At 34.0% G+C, this 14,440-nt stretch overlaps 2 protein-coding genes and 1 long non-coding RNA gene across 3 annotated transcripts in view; 1 reads left to right on the top strand and 2 right to left on the bottom strand.

The window, feature by feature from the left end:
* The window catches only part of LOC144548975 (uncharacterized), a 125,476-nt gene that overhangs the window by 79,427 nt on the left and 31,609 nt on the right, over nucleotides 1-14,440 (top strand). Inside the window, exons 3-4 of the mRNA XM_078297714.1 lie at nucleotides 89-595; nucleotides 2,401-2,720. Of these exons, the coding sequence (XP_078153840.1) occupies nucleotides 89-595; nucleotides 2,401-2,595 (702 nt within the window). The 3' untranslated portion in view covers nucleotides 2,596-2,720. The remainder of the gene's footprint in view (nucleotides 1-88; nucleotides 596-2,400; nucleotides 2,721-14,440) is intronic.
* On the bottom strand, nucleotides 7,245-8,196 carry LOC144549178 (putative LRR receptor-like serine/threonine-protein kinase At3g47570). The gene is made up of 2 exons (XM_078297909.1): nucleotides 8,080-8,196; nucleotides 7,245-7,735 (listed from the first exon to the last, which is right to left on the bottom strand). The coding sequence occupies exons 1-2, from the start codon at nucleotides 8,141-8,143 to the stop codon at nucleotides 7,377-7,379; spliced, it is 423 nt and encodes a 140-aa protein (XP_078154035.1). The 5' UTR covers nucleotides 8,144-8,196; the 3' UTR covers nucleotides 7,245-7,376.
* On the bottom strand, nucleotides 11,922-13,971 carry LOC144549194 (uncharacterized). The gene is made up of 3 exons (XR_013509619.1): nucleotides 13,587-13,971; nucleotides 12,873-13,239; nucleotides 11,922-12,295 (listed from the first exon to the last, which is right to left on the bottom strand). It is a non-coding gene; the product is annotated as an uncharacterized LOC144549194 (long non-coding RNA).

Here is a 14,440-nt window from a genome sequence, read left to right as displayed (position 1 = left end):
CAAAATTGTGGTAATCGGATCAATGTGCGCTTTTTAAAGTACCATAGCCTCACACTCATAATATAGATAATCTTATTTTTGCGAACAGTTTGTAGACCTCTATGGAAAACCCACACAGATCAGAAAGGCGTGGGCCCGCCACTGTGTACTCTTTCCGAATGAATCACGAAATGCATTCCCCCTAACTGATTCCACTACCAATAAAAGAGCAAAATTAGAGAAAAATGAGGCCATACTAGGAGAAAAGGAGGTGATTTTGCAACTGAATTCGGAATCAATGGTACTGAAGGAAACTCAAAATCCAGAATCAAAAACCACCTTGGCTGTTCCTGGACCTGAGAATAATTTTAATACCAATAATGGTATCGATCATAGTAGTGATGTTGAGAAAACTACAGATCTGGTAAGAGCAAATCCAGAATCTGAAGCTATACACCTGAAACCTGACGAGTCTTTCCAAATAAGCCCAATTAGGCCTGCTAGCCCAATTCAGGGCGAATGCTCGAAGTCAGACCTGGCAAGATCTAATAATCCAATACATACTTCACAACCGCCATATCAGACATTTCCTACAGGAGCCTTGGCACAATCTTTGGTTAGTGTTTTTGTGCATTTTGCGCTTTCAACCTTTTTTTTTTTTAATTTTAAGAGTTTATTTGTCACATGTGCTTGCTTGTGCGAATATATAGCTCATAGTGTACCCATAAATGTAAAAAACATATATCCTTTAATAGATAAGGGTTAATTTAATAGAAAAGCTTCCTTATGATTACATTAAACAGAAGTTCTTTGGCCTATAACCCTCATTTTTTAGTTGACAACGGTGAATTTAAAAATTTCCATCTAAATTATTGTGAAAACTATATTGTGTTCTCATTAGACACAAGCGATTAGAATTAAAATTCTAGAGAGGTGTGATGAACAATCCCCATTTTTGGTTGTGGCCTAAAGTTAAGGAGGCCTAAATTGGTTATTCCAATTTAGGCCAGTCTAAATTATTCATGTTTGGTTGAGGCCTAAAGTTAAATCATAATTTAAACTATTCCTCGTTTGGTTAGAGTTGGTGGAGGACTAAAGTTTTGAAAGCCTAAATTGGCTAATTATTTATAATAATATACTAATTATATAATATTAATATATTAATAATAACTGTAATATATATTATATATTATTCTAAAATTTATTTAATATATTAATAATATACAATATTAATTATATATTAATAATAATTTACTAATTATATAATTATAAATTAATAATAATTATTAATAGAAAGATACTAATTATATAATATTAATATATCAATAACAACTATAATATATTATAATATTATTGTAATAATGATTTACTATATTAATAATATTAATTATTAATTATATAATTATAAATTAATAATAATTATTAATAATAAGATACTAATTATACAATATTAATATATTAATAACAACTATAATATATTGTAATATTATTATAATAATTATTTAATATATTAACATATTAATAATATAATTACATATTAATAATAATTATGAATAATAAAATATTAATTATATAATATTAATATATTATAATATTATTATAATAATTATTTAATATATTAACAATAGAGGATATTAATTTTATAATTATATATTAATAATAATTATTAATAATAAGATACTAATTATATAATATTGATATATTAATAATAACTATAAAATATTATAATAATTATTATAATAATTATTTAATATATTAACAATATAACATATTAATTATATAGTTATATATAGTTAATAAGATACTAATTACATAATATTAATATATTAATAATAACTATAATATATTACAATATTATGTAATAATTATTAATAAAGAATATTAATTATATAATATTATTATAATAATTGTTTAATATATTAACAATATAATATATTAATTATATAATTATATATTAATAATAATATACTAATTATATATTAATAATAATATACTAATTATATACAAATAAAATATTGTTATAATCATTCAAGTTAGGCTACAAGGTGGAATAAAAATTAAACCACCATGTGAAGTGGTTTAATTTAGGCCGACATAAAGATTGGCTTATGCCATCTTAGTCCGGCTCAATTAAGGCACGTTTGGTGGAATAACGAGGCCTAAACTCCTTATTCCACCCTTTAGGCCACAACCAAACATAATGATAGGAGGAACAAATTTGGAGGTTTGAGCTCTAGAGTTTAGGTTTTAGGGTTTGGGGTTTCGGGAATGGTCATGCTAGTAATGGGTGTTTGTGATTTTCAAAAACTAGCACCCAATGGTTTCTTCTCCCCTTTTATTATTATTAACTCTCTTTTTTTTTGTTAAAACTCCTACTCATATAAACTGAATCCAGTTGAACTAACAAAAGAAATATGATAGAATGGAGGCGTACAATCAGGGCAAGTGTGTCCATCTCAGATGTGGCAACACAACCAAAACCAACTACAACAGATGTACACTATTGCCTCCAGTTACAGCAACAGGTTTTATAGCAAAATCAGTTGCAGTCAAATCATTCCTCGCCTAGCAACGACTTGTTACAGGAGAAGCAACGGCAGTTGCAGGAACAAATGATGTATTACCAGCAAATGTACCAGATGTATTTGCAGCAGTCGATCCAAATTCAACGGCAACAGCAGCAGCATTGGTACCAGTTTCAGCAACAACAGATGGCACTGGCCAATGCACCACACTCTCAGGTCTTTTAGTTTTTATGTTGTTCATTGTTTTCTTTTATTTAAAGAGTGAGGCTTTGGTACTATGCATAGCACAGATGGATCTGTACTATGGATCAATTTTTTCGCTTGCAAAGTCCAAATGGGCGATTTGAACCGTTCAACATGATTTCCAAATGAAAATGTACTTGCAGATCAAATTTTACATTTTTTTTAGATTTTTTACTACTTTTTAAATAGGCAGAAAATTACTTGATCTAAAGATTCTTGACCATTTAAAAGTAGTGATTTCAACCTATCTAAATAAAATAGTAAAAAAATTCTAAAAAATGTAAAATTTAGTCTCTACGTGCATTTTCATATGGTGATCATTTTGAACAGTTCATGTCGACTGTTTGGATTTTGAAAATGAAGATATTGATATATAGTACGGACCAATGTGCACTATGCATAGTACCATAGCCAATTTGCAAACAACGAGCTGTCTAACCAAGGAAAGGAGATACCTCAGGTTTTTTGTATAAATTTCTTTTTTATTTCTTTATAATTTAAATTATATTTATGGGCTACAGCACTTGATTTAATTCAAATTTTGTATGAATTTTGTGTTCTTTAAATTGTTTGTAGGATAAAGAGCAGGTAGCTTCTTTGCATCCCACTACTAGAATCTCGGTTTGTTGCATGGATAAAAATAATTGTTGCATGGTTAAGTAATGTCCATGCAACAAATATTGGCATTTCTGACACAGTTAAATTTGTTGCATGGGTAGTCCCATGCAACAGTTACTCGTGCAACAAGTTTGATAGTTATCCATGCAGCTGCCTCTTATTTATCCATGCAACAAATATTTGATGACCCGTAACCCGCTAGCAAGGATAGAAAGTGTATTCTAATGAATGTTCATGCAACAACTCATCCCATATCCATGCAACAAGTCTCCCAAATTTAGACTAAACAGTTGCATGGGTTGCATGGATAACCCATGCAACAATTATTTGAGAACTATTTGTTGCATGGACTTGTCCATGCAACAAATCTCTAAAATCTAGACTAAACAGTTGCATGAGTAACCCATGCAACAAGTCTGGAGGATTATTTGCGAACTATTTGTTGCATGGATTACCCATGCAACAAGTTTTGACGATTTTTTTGAACTATTTGTTGCATGGGACTACCCATGCAACAATTATTGAATTTCTGGACAGTGGCTTTTCTATATATATTTGATCTCTCCTTTCAAATTAAATATATTCTTATACATTACAACAGTATATTAATTTCTTCACATCCTACTTAATATTGTTCAAATTTAGAAGGAAATTTGATCTCTCCTTTTAAATTAAATATATTTTGTAAATCATAGCAAAAAGAATTAGAGCAGTATATTACAAAATAAAAGAGATACACAAATAATTCGGAAACTTAAATTGTAGAATCTTGAAACTTTGGTCTTGAGAGTAAACATTAGAAAGTTATTGAGAGGACGAGCAAGCGATGAGCAGAGCCTTCATTAATTGCCTTCTCCTGTAAGTATTTCAAATAATAACCATCTTAATCAATTTGCTATTCTTTTCAACCATGTAGTTCTGCTTTAACAAGTTCCATATGAAATATATATTTTTGTTTTTATTATAATTAATACAAACTTTATATGGTTGGAAATTTGCCATGCAACCCATTACACAAAAAATTACCAATTAATAACCATCTTCATCGGATTGATCTTCGAGGTTTAGTCCGTAACCAAGTCCTTCCTCAATTTCTTGCATGTCATACTCTTGCTCCGTGTCATAACCTTCATCACCTCCCTCTATAGGGTTCTCGTTATCCACCACTATTGGTGATATCTCCATCGTATCGTCTACTAGTTCGAACTCATTTTCTCTAATTACCTCATTGTCCCAATTAAAGCCCTCTTCATTTGGTTCCAATACCGGATTATCCGTCATTTCCTAGCCTCTTGGTAAAATTCGATATTTTCATCGACAACCTCCTCGACACGAAACTTGCCTTTCGGGCTTGTTTTCATTGCTACCCACCATTGACGTCTTAGAGGAGTGTCAGATGCATAGGGAATGTAGACTACTTGAACGGCTTGACATGCCAATACATATGGCTCAAAACCTTTTAGCCGAGAAGCGTGTTTCACCTCGACAATTCCATGTTTTTTGTCCTTTTTTATCCCATTTGTAATGTCAAACCAAATACACTTAAAGAGAGCCACCTTGTTGCCTCCATCATAATTGAGCTCAACTATATCTTCAAGAATTCCGTAGTAGTCGTGTTGCTCCCCATTAAGGCTCGCGGCTCGTGGCTCGCTCGTGGTTCGCCTCTAGCTCGCTCGCTAACAGCTCGCTCGGTAGTGGACCGAGCTGTTAACGAGCCAGCTTGGCTCAGGCTCGGGCCAAAATAAACGAGCTGAGCCAGGGGTCAGCTCGGACCGGGCCAGCTCGGCTCGTTAAGCTACAGTGAATTTAGGGTTTAGTCCCGTATAATTTCAAGTCCAGTCCCATTTTTAAACGCGCAATTATGCAAAATTGATGTATTTTCGGTTTGGGAAGAAATGATATGGCTTTAGTTGCTTGAAGATGTGCCTGCTGGACAATTTCTTAAATTTTTTGAATGGGATTTCTTATTTTTTTTTATTTTTGAATTTGTATAATAACAGCCCAATAAAGCCCAACGAGCCAGCTCGTCAGCTCGCGAGCTAGCTCGGGCTGGCTTGTCACAAGCTGAGCCAGGGGTTTTGGCTCGGGTGACCTAGGTCCAGCTCGCTCGGTCCAGGCTCGGGCCAAAATAAACGAGCTGAGCTAAGGCCCAGCTCGGCCCGAGCCAGCTCGTTTACAGCCCTACTCCCCATTTTCATCCCACTCTCCTTTGATGCAAACACCGCTACTTTTTGTTGCCTTGTTTTTTCCATAATTTTTGGTGTGAAATCTATACCCGTTTATATCGTACACTTCGTAGCAGTTTGCGACTTTAGATGGCTTGAGTCCCGCCTTTCGGATGTAATTATCACAATCATCAATAGAGAGTACCTTTTCTCGTAACCAATCTCCGTAACTCTCTTGACGAACTTTGTCCAAATCTTGCGGTCTTGTACCATTGTTGAAAGAGATAGGAGGGATTAGAGAGAGGTAGAGCGAGGGAGATTAGAGAGAGAGAGGGGTAGAGGGAGCGAGGGTAGAGGGAGAGAGAGAGAGAGAGATGGTCTGTGAGATTGTTTTCGTGAGAGAGAGAGATAGAGATAGGAAGAGGTCCTTGAAAATGGAATAATGTTCAAATGGGGTCTGTGAGATTGTTTTCGTTGTGGAGCCAGAGAGCAATTCACATTTCCATAGGGGGACCGATAGAAATACTGACATTTCTTTTTTTAGTTTTAACCGCATCTTTGCATCCGTCAACTCCTACCAAATAATTTTTGTTTTGAAATGGATATGTGAGGCAATTAGTGGCTTTTTTATTTTTGTATTTTTTATCTTGATAGATCTAATGGACTAGGTTGTAGTTTAGATGGAATTTGATGAAATATATTCTTGTTTTGGAGATGATTTAACAAATTGCAGTGTTATTTAAAAGTTTTGTCAATTTGCACTTTCTAACATTGCAGTTTTGACTTTGTAATTGGGATATTACTTCTCTCCCAATTAAATTAATTATTTAATTGGAGGTTGTGCTGTTTAAATCAGTATAAATAAAACCTAAATAGTGTTGTTATGCTGCTCAAATGAAATCAGCCAAAATGTACTCAAGTTCATTAAATAAAGTAGCTCAATTGGAAATTTCTTATTTTCTCTTGGAATATTGAAATTTTCTTTTTTGCATCTCAAATTCTAAAGTGTAAATCATCTTGATTTGATAATTAAAAAGAAGCTTTCACATATTTTGTAAATAAAATAAAAAATAAAGGTCCTTTCTCCAATTTTTTCATTTTGCCGACCTAAATCACATGCACATCTAATCTGGAATAAATAAAGTATTTTTACATTGATATTTAAAAACACTTTAGTTTACACCCCTACACGTGGTGCTTTTCTTTGACTACAATAAGTCAATAAGACATCCTTATGACTGTTATTACAATTGCCACGTGACAATCTCGTGACATCGACCACCTTGCATTTTAGTTTTTAAGCTTCATCAATTAGCCTTGTGTTTTAAGATTTGAGAATCTTTATCGGGCCTTGATTCTCAGTCAGGCCACCGGCCCACTGTCAGAGGAGAGAAAGGAAATCATATCAACTAAGATACATTATTTTTTGGGTTTGAATCTGAACCGTTCATTACATATTAGCACAAATCTTAAAGAATCCATGTGCATTAAAAGTTTGCTGGGATTGATCCGGATTATGATCAGATGGTCTGGATTGAAACTCAAATGGTGAGGCAATGCAGACAATCTAGACTCGAAGATAGTAGGTGCATCCCCACAGTTTTTGAATAATTTTTGAGTTTTGAATTCTGATCATCCAATTAGAATCTTATTCAATTCAATTAATTTGAAAATTCATAGAATTGTTTTCAAAATCATATTAATTTTAGCCGTTACATTCAACAATTAATTATTACAACATATATACTACAACACCATAAATTACCACAACCGCTGTCCAATTTTACATATAATACATATTTAGTGGATCCCTTTCTCTTCTTTTTCAATCCTTTTTTCTTCGTCTCTATGACCTAAGCAACTTTGTTCGTGCTGAGTTCAACTCCTTGGTAACATCTTTGATAGAAATACGCTCTTTGGGCAACTCTTTGGAGCACAGAAGCCCGCATTGAATCACTGAAACCAAACAACTATAGACATTTTCAGGTGCATACAAATTGTGTTCTCCATCAATTTCAGGGAATAATTTGAGGTCGACTATGTCCATGACTTGGTCGGGGAAAACCATCTCAACTTGCTTCTGAAGGGTCAAACCATCTCTGATTCTCTCGTCAGTTGGACTTACTCCAGTGAACAACTCGAGCAGAAGAACTCCGTAGCTGTACACATCTCCTTCTACCGATGGCCGACCACCCATCCCATACTCTAGACAATAAAAAATTAATAGTTACAGATAGTACAGAAGCATAGTGAACTGTGACTACCTATTAACATATGTCAAATTCACCTAGTTTGAAAAACATGGGTTACATGATTTTTTAAAATTTTATAGCCCAAGCAGTAAATTAAAAAAGTATAGTAGATAATAAAATCCAGTGTCAATCATGTCACCATAAATGAGGCAATAAATATTTTTTCCTTGGGCCTCGATCGCCAGTGGAACAGCCATGGCCAATTTTTTTCTTTGAACCTTAACAAATCTATAAATAATTTTGTAATAGCAACATAAAAAAAAATACTTCTCAAATAATAAGCTCTGCTATATATACCTGGAGGAATGTAGCCAATGGAACCTTTGATTCCACCGGTGCTCGATATTGATTGAGAAGACATGGTATCAGGTCGAACCAAAAACCTTGCTAATCCAAAATCACTCACATGTGCAGTCATGTCATCATCCAAAAGTACATTACTAGGTTTCAGATCACAATGCACGATTGGTGTAGTTAAATGGTAATGGAGATATAATGTTTTTCCGAAATAAAAACAAAGAACATTAACAAAATAAATACATCACAGTACCAATAAAGAAGAAATGTACAACAAACAAAAAAAAAAAATTACCTAGTAACAAAAATAATATTTTTCGTGTAAGAAGCCACATATTAGTAATCATAATAAGAGATCTCTTGTTAATATTAACTCAGTTGGGTGGTTTGAGCCCAAATTTGCTCAAAATGAAGAAATACTTGCATACATTTGCTGAGCTCCAATCTTTTCTTCACAGCTGCTGCCTCATCATATAATATCGGCTTGATACAAAGATATAATGTTTAATTACGCTGGAAAAATATAAATGATTAAAAAAAGCACCTGCAGCAAAAGAGCCGGAACAGCCCAAGCACTGTTAAATCTGTCCGCGGAGATAATTAAGATTGAGATTTGCCAATAGCCAGATGGAAGAAAAAATTATATAATCTATATACCCTCCAACTCTTCTACATATATATTTCTTAAATCAACAATTCACAGGTATCGCACAGTTTTCGCAAATTGAAGTCAAATCGATGTCGAAAGTATTGTACTAGACTAATTTAATATTATACATCTCGAAAAGTTTTAATTAGGTTTTTCCAAAGCTTGAAGAAATGAAGAGATATACAATACCGAGTACAAAAACATAAATATTATGTCATTGTAATTTAGCAAATTAATTAGTTTGATGCTTTTACTTAATTTCTGATTTTCAAAGTGAATCAGTGCATATTGAATACATCCTATTCAGATTCAGATGTAGACGATGGCCACAACAAGTCTAGACAGATCAAGGAATTATATATACAACTTGAAATTTCATCCACATATTCAAATACCTAGGCTGTATTTCTAAAAAATTAATTCAGCAATTTGACTGAATGAGCTTTTATCAAAGAACAAATTATCGTTGACTGCATGAGTGGAAAACTAAGGGTCTGCATGGCGGTCTTCTAAACAAATACATTGCTTTGTCCACATTGGTTTTGATAAGAATTAAATTTTTGTTGGGACTGTCATCTTCTTATCCAGTTATTTGATTTGAAAACCAATGTGGACAAAGCAATGTATTTTTGTTGGGCTGTCCTCTGCATTAACTCAAAAGGGAATCCTCAGAATTCTAAACAAAAAAAAGATTGGAATCTGTCATCTTCTTATCCAGTTATTTGATTTGAAGGAATGTAAAAGACAATTCAAGGAAAACACTTGATATTTTCTTGGTATTAATTAGTATTGTATTTTGTGTTTTGTCCACTTTGATTACTAATGTACACATGTGAATGTGATAAAGTAAGAATGACTTGAGACCTGTATTTGGTGTTGACCTTCAAATGACTTGCCAATTGTTTTCCACAATAATAATTAATTCCAGAATTTATTGCGGACAAGTGCTCTTATTTTCCTGTCAAACGAAGACCTGAGTAGACTGCATCTCTTTTGTTTTTATTCCAACCCCAGCTTTCTAAATTCTGTAATTTGCTTATGAAATGGAGCTCTAATTTTCATATTATGCAAAGAGATTAAATCGGATATTTGAAGATAGTTTTTATTTTGCTTTCGAGTTAGTTTGGTCAAATATTATCAGAAATGTAACATTTATTCTTTCTTTTTTTTTCTCAATACTCATTGTTCACTTTCATTCAATTTGGTTGTATCGTATTTCTAAATTATCAATAAAATATAGAATAATTATTTAAGTACTCTCCTCCAGTACTGCCAAAATTCCCGCACCCGTTTAGAGAAATTATGTACTATCTTTCCCACAAATTATATGATCCCTACTAATTATTATTCTAAAAAGATATTATATGCCCTCCACTAATTATACGGTCTCACTAATTATTGCTTTATAATATCTGCAGCCATCTTCTTCTATGGTCTACACTAATTTATATGGTTCCCCTTTTTTTCAGTTCCTGCACTCGTTCTCACGTCAACGTTCATAGATAGAAATATTTGAAAGATAAAGATAATATATTAACACTTGAAAAATAAGATATTAATACATTGATACGTAACTTGTTATGATCATTCATTTTCCAGTTCCTCAATCGTCCCCACATCAACCTTCCTCTAATGAAGTCGTGGGGATCCCGTATCACTGCATCAACATTCGTAATCATCCCCGCGTCAACGTTCATCTAATACAAATAATTGACCACATAGGTATAAACATTTTAGTGCATAAGTACAAAAACTGGCAGTACTTGATATTAATACTTTTAGACATCATTCAGTATCATATGTAAAAAAATACTTGCAAGTATGGTATAAATACTTGTGTGACAATGAGTCCCAAAATATGTCATTGTAAATCTTATTTGAAAGAGAAAATTGCATAGAAAATATTTGTAGTTTTAGATTCGAAAAAATTCTCATAAATTGTCAGAAATATGAATGAGATTGAACGAAAAAAAAAATCCAACTCTAAAAACGTGTATGGTCGCCCCATGTAGTTTGAGTGGTCTCTCATATGTAAGTTTGGGAGATTTGGTTGGGGAGAAGTAAAAATGAATAACCGAGCCTTAGGGGTAATTTCGTCTTGTGCATAGGGAATTTATAGACTACCCATGAGGACAGAAATGCGTATCCTCTGCATTAACTCAAAAGAGAATCTTTTGAGTTAATGAATCTCAACCGTCTCATTTTAAACGTAGTCAATTTGACCTCTGCTTATGATATAGGAGGTCCTTTAATATTAGTGCGGATCTAGTCTGCACGAATCTTAAAACAAATCGGATGGTCATAATTCATTAACTCAAAAGATTCCCTTTTGAGTTAATGTAGAGGATACGAATTCTGAGGACCGGCTGAAGTTGACTGACTATGAAAGTTGAAATATGGGACCCGAATTCTGATCATTTTGCACTAAGAACGCGCTATTGGACGGTTTTGAATGCGCTAAAGAAAATTCGTAACCAACGACCAAAAACAATATCAATACAACATACTACAAAATGCTAATTATCATTAAATCCGTGTCGAAAGTATAAAAGGGCGCCTTCAAAAGATTTCTCCAACGTTCATACCCGATTTGTTGAGCCTGCCATCCGAAACTGTTTGTTAGAACTCCCTTAATAAATCCTTTTTCCTTATCTCATTTCCCTTAATAAATCTTCTTATGTATTTAATTTTAGTATCTCTTGGTTGAAACAAATTAGTTGTGAACCCGAGAAAGTGATTGCCAATCTTTTTGAAATAAAATTAAGTTGCGAGACTTGTTTTACTAGTAAAATTTATCAATCATTAACCTCCCTTTAGAGCATCTCCATCAGTGCAAGCCTTTGCAATTGCAATTTCAATTGATTTTAATTGCAACGACTCTACATCCATGAAATTAGATTTAATTTCATTTTGACTGTCACGTCAGCAATTTTTTTTTCGGTTAACCACTTCCTTTCTTCTCCATGCGTTTATGTTCCCTTCTTCCGTTCATTTTTCAAAACAACTCTCCCTCCACGATGACCAGCACAAGCTCCCCTCTCTCTGCTGTCTCCTATTTCTCTCTCTCCATACATTCTTGAGTGGAGAGGTCCATAGTGCAAGTTGCCCTTAAAATCAGTGCACACGCATCCACCCCAAAATTTCGTACCCAAGGCAACCAAACTTCAGAACCAACAATACAAACATGAGGAGATTAAATAATTAAATAATATTGGAAAATCTAAAATAAAAAGTTTGATATCTCTCATTACTACAAGATCAGTCATTTCTTGTGATAGTGAGAACAAAAAATTACATCCAAAACCTTAATTACTAAGAAATTACAACAATTTGATCTCTAAACAAAAATTAGCAGACCCATTCATCTTCTCCTTTAACATCTCATACTGATCCTGCAGTACCAGTAGTTTTGCCTATCGGACAAACATGAGCTGCAGGAAATTGTTTTGCCTGTTCTGGAGATACATGATGTTCCTGAATCAGATGCAGAGAGAATAATGCGAGATTTGATTAACAGGCTCGAGATGATCAGGATGCCAAACTCCATCACCACCGAAGAGAAAAGTACTACTAATGTGAAAATCGAAGTTAGCAAAAAAGACTCAGGAAAAGGTCAAACAAGGAGATGATGTAACTATTCCAGAGGATTTTCGGTGCCCCATTTCTCTTGAGCTAATGCGAGATCCGGTTATTGTGTCAACTGGACAGGTTTGTAAATGGGGTAGCAATATCTGAGAGCAATTAATTGTTCCTGTGTACATAATTTTGCTGGACCTGACAAGTACCTGCCCATACAGTTACCGGGCACCAGTAAAACAGTATATATTTTACCAATACAGTTTATCTACTTCATACACAGATATAGGTAGCCAAAGGTATGTGGCTATATTTAGATATATGGTGTTGAAACTTGTGACTGAAATCTTTGCATGAAACACCTAGGCCCTAGCATGCCAAAACCAAATCACACGAAAAAAAATCAATGAGTACCCTCCCTTTTGAAACGGTTCCATATGTGCTCAACCAAGTCCGCTTTGAGCTGTTGATTTGTTGATCTATTACAAACTTTTAAATGATTTTGTTGATATTGTTGAAATTCAGAAAGACGACCTCGAGGGTCTAGCAGTTGTACACTTTACCTTACCTTGGAAGAGACAGTGAAAGGACTTGAAGCTCCTGCATGGAGTTTCATCCCGCATACCCTCGCAACACCACATCACCCTTCATTCAATCAAACCCAAACACATATTCACAAAACAACAATTCATCTCTTTGACTAGTCAAAAGAACATTTTTTTAATAAAATCATACAATAGAAAACCAAAAGAAACCAAGAAGAACATGAAGACCTGGTAAGAACAGAAACCAGCAAGAGTGAGAATAGAAACTGCCATGCCTTCGAAGCTGCACTGCACAATCGACAACCCAAACAGCACTATCACTGGCCTCCTGGGTCCCACCATTCCTTCCCTAATCTCTAATCGATTGATTCAATTCCACGGCAATTCCACCTATAATCAGAAAATGAGAGAAGTTAATGAAAACCCAGTGCCTCTGCACATAGTTAATGAATGATACGTTCTATCTATAATTATGCCTTTTTTATTCAAGAAAAATTGCCAAGAGTAAAAAATCATGACTTTTTTATTTAAAGGACAAAATTGTAGCAACTTGGAGGTGTGGTAGTTGGGGGCTCAACCTATTTAATTTTTCAGTATACCAGAATAGTGTGGCAAGCTGAGTAGTGAATCTAACTTAACTGGTAAGAAATTATCCAAAAAAAATGAACTACAAGATAAGCAAAACGCCAGGCCGCCTGAGAATCTAACTTAGCTGTATTAATAAGAGAAAATCTTACCACAATGGGGTAACGCCAGGCCACCTGGGACAGCAAAAATTGGGAGGCGCAGCCATTAGAGAAGAGGAGGTCGCCATTCTTCCAGCGTTGTCATGTACAAACTTCAAATGGGTGCTTCAGCCCTTGAAGGAGGGAGGCGTAGAGTGAGAGAGGGATCGGAGGTCAGGAGCGCTGTCAGCGTCGCGGGATGGAGGCGAACGGGGAGAGGAAGAACGGAGGAATGTAGGAATGTAGGCGGAAATGGTGACAGCGGAGGTATGAGCAGCGACTGCTGGGAGATTTGAGTAGCGATGACTGGCAGGTCTGAGAGATAGCGATTTGTTATTTTCAGCGATTTGCAAGGGCTTTGCAAGCTTGCAAATCCTGAAAGCTTTCGTTTCTGAAATTACCGCTACATCGGTGCCTTTGCGGATTTGAAATGACACGTCGGACTTTGCAAGCGTAATTGCAAGTCGATGGAGATGCTCTTAGATCGCTACAAAGAAATAACAAAGTGATATCAGAGAAATACAAATCCATTTAAATAACATTTAATTTGACAAATTATGTTCTAGGAATGGTGATCAAGTTATATTACTTAAAAATTTAAGAAAAAATTAACACCGGAATAAAATGTATGATAAACTCATTAACGATCTTAATTTATTGTTTAAGATATTGTTCGAAAATGTTTTCAATCAAAATGTGATAATTATCAATAAAAAATAATTTTTCAGTCCTAAAACCTTAAAAATGAACATGATATTAATTATTTGTTGAACTTAGTTTCTTAATGTATTTTGAAAATCTTCAAATTTTTCGAATGACTATGAAACGTTAAAATCCTGAACCGGTAGTTTGTATTAATTAGTTTA

This window comes from Carex rostrata, chromosome 34, assembly GCF_964058835.1.
Source record: "Carex rostrata chromosome 34, lpCarRost1.2, whole genome shotgun sequence".
In the NCBI taxonomy this organism is placed as follows: domain Eukaryota; kingdom Viridiplantae; phylum Streptophyta; class Magnoliopsida; order Poales; family Cyperaceae; genus Carex; species Carex rostrata.
Note: the sequence above shows the minus strand (reverse complement) of the source record. Positions and strands in the feature narration are given on the sequence as shown.

What these genes read in the sequence shown, in the direction of transcription:
- LOC144549178 (XM_078297909.1), bottom strand. Translation starts at nt 8,143, where the DNA reads ATGTCTTCTCAATCAATATCGAGCACCGGTGGAATCAAAGGTTCCATT. An exon ending in CATTGGCTACATTCCTCCAG is followed by an intron (nt 7,736 to 8,079) that starts GTATATATAGCA and finishes TTTATTGTCTAG; the next exon opens with AGTATGGGATGGGTGGTCGG.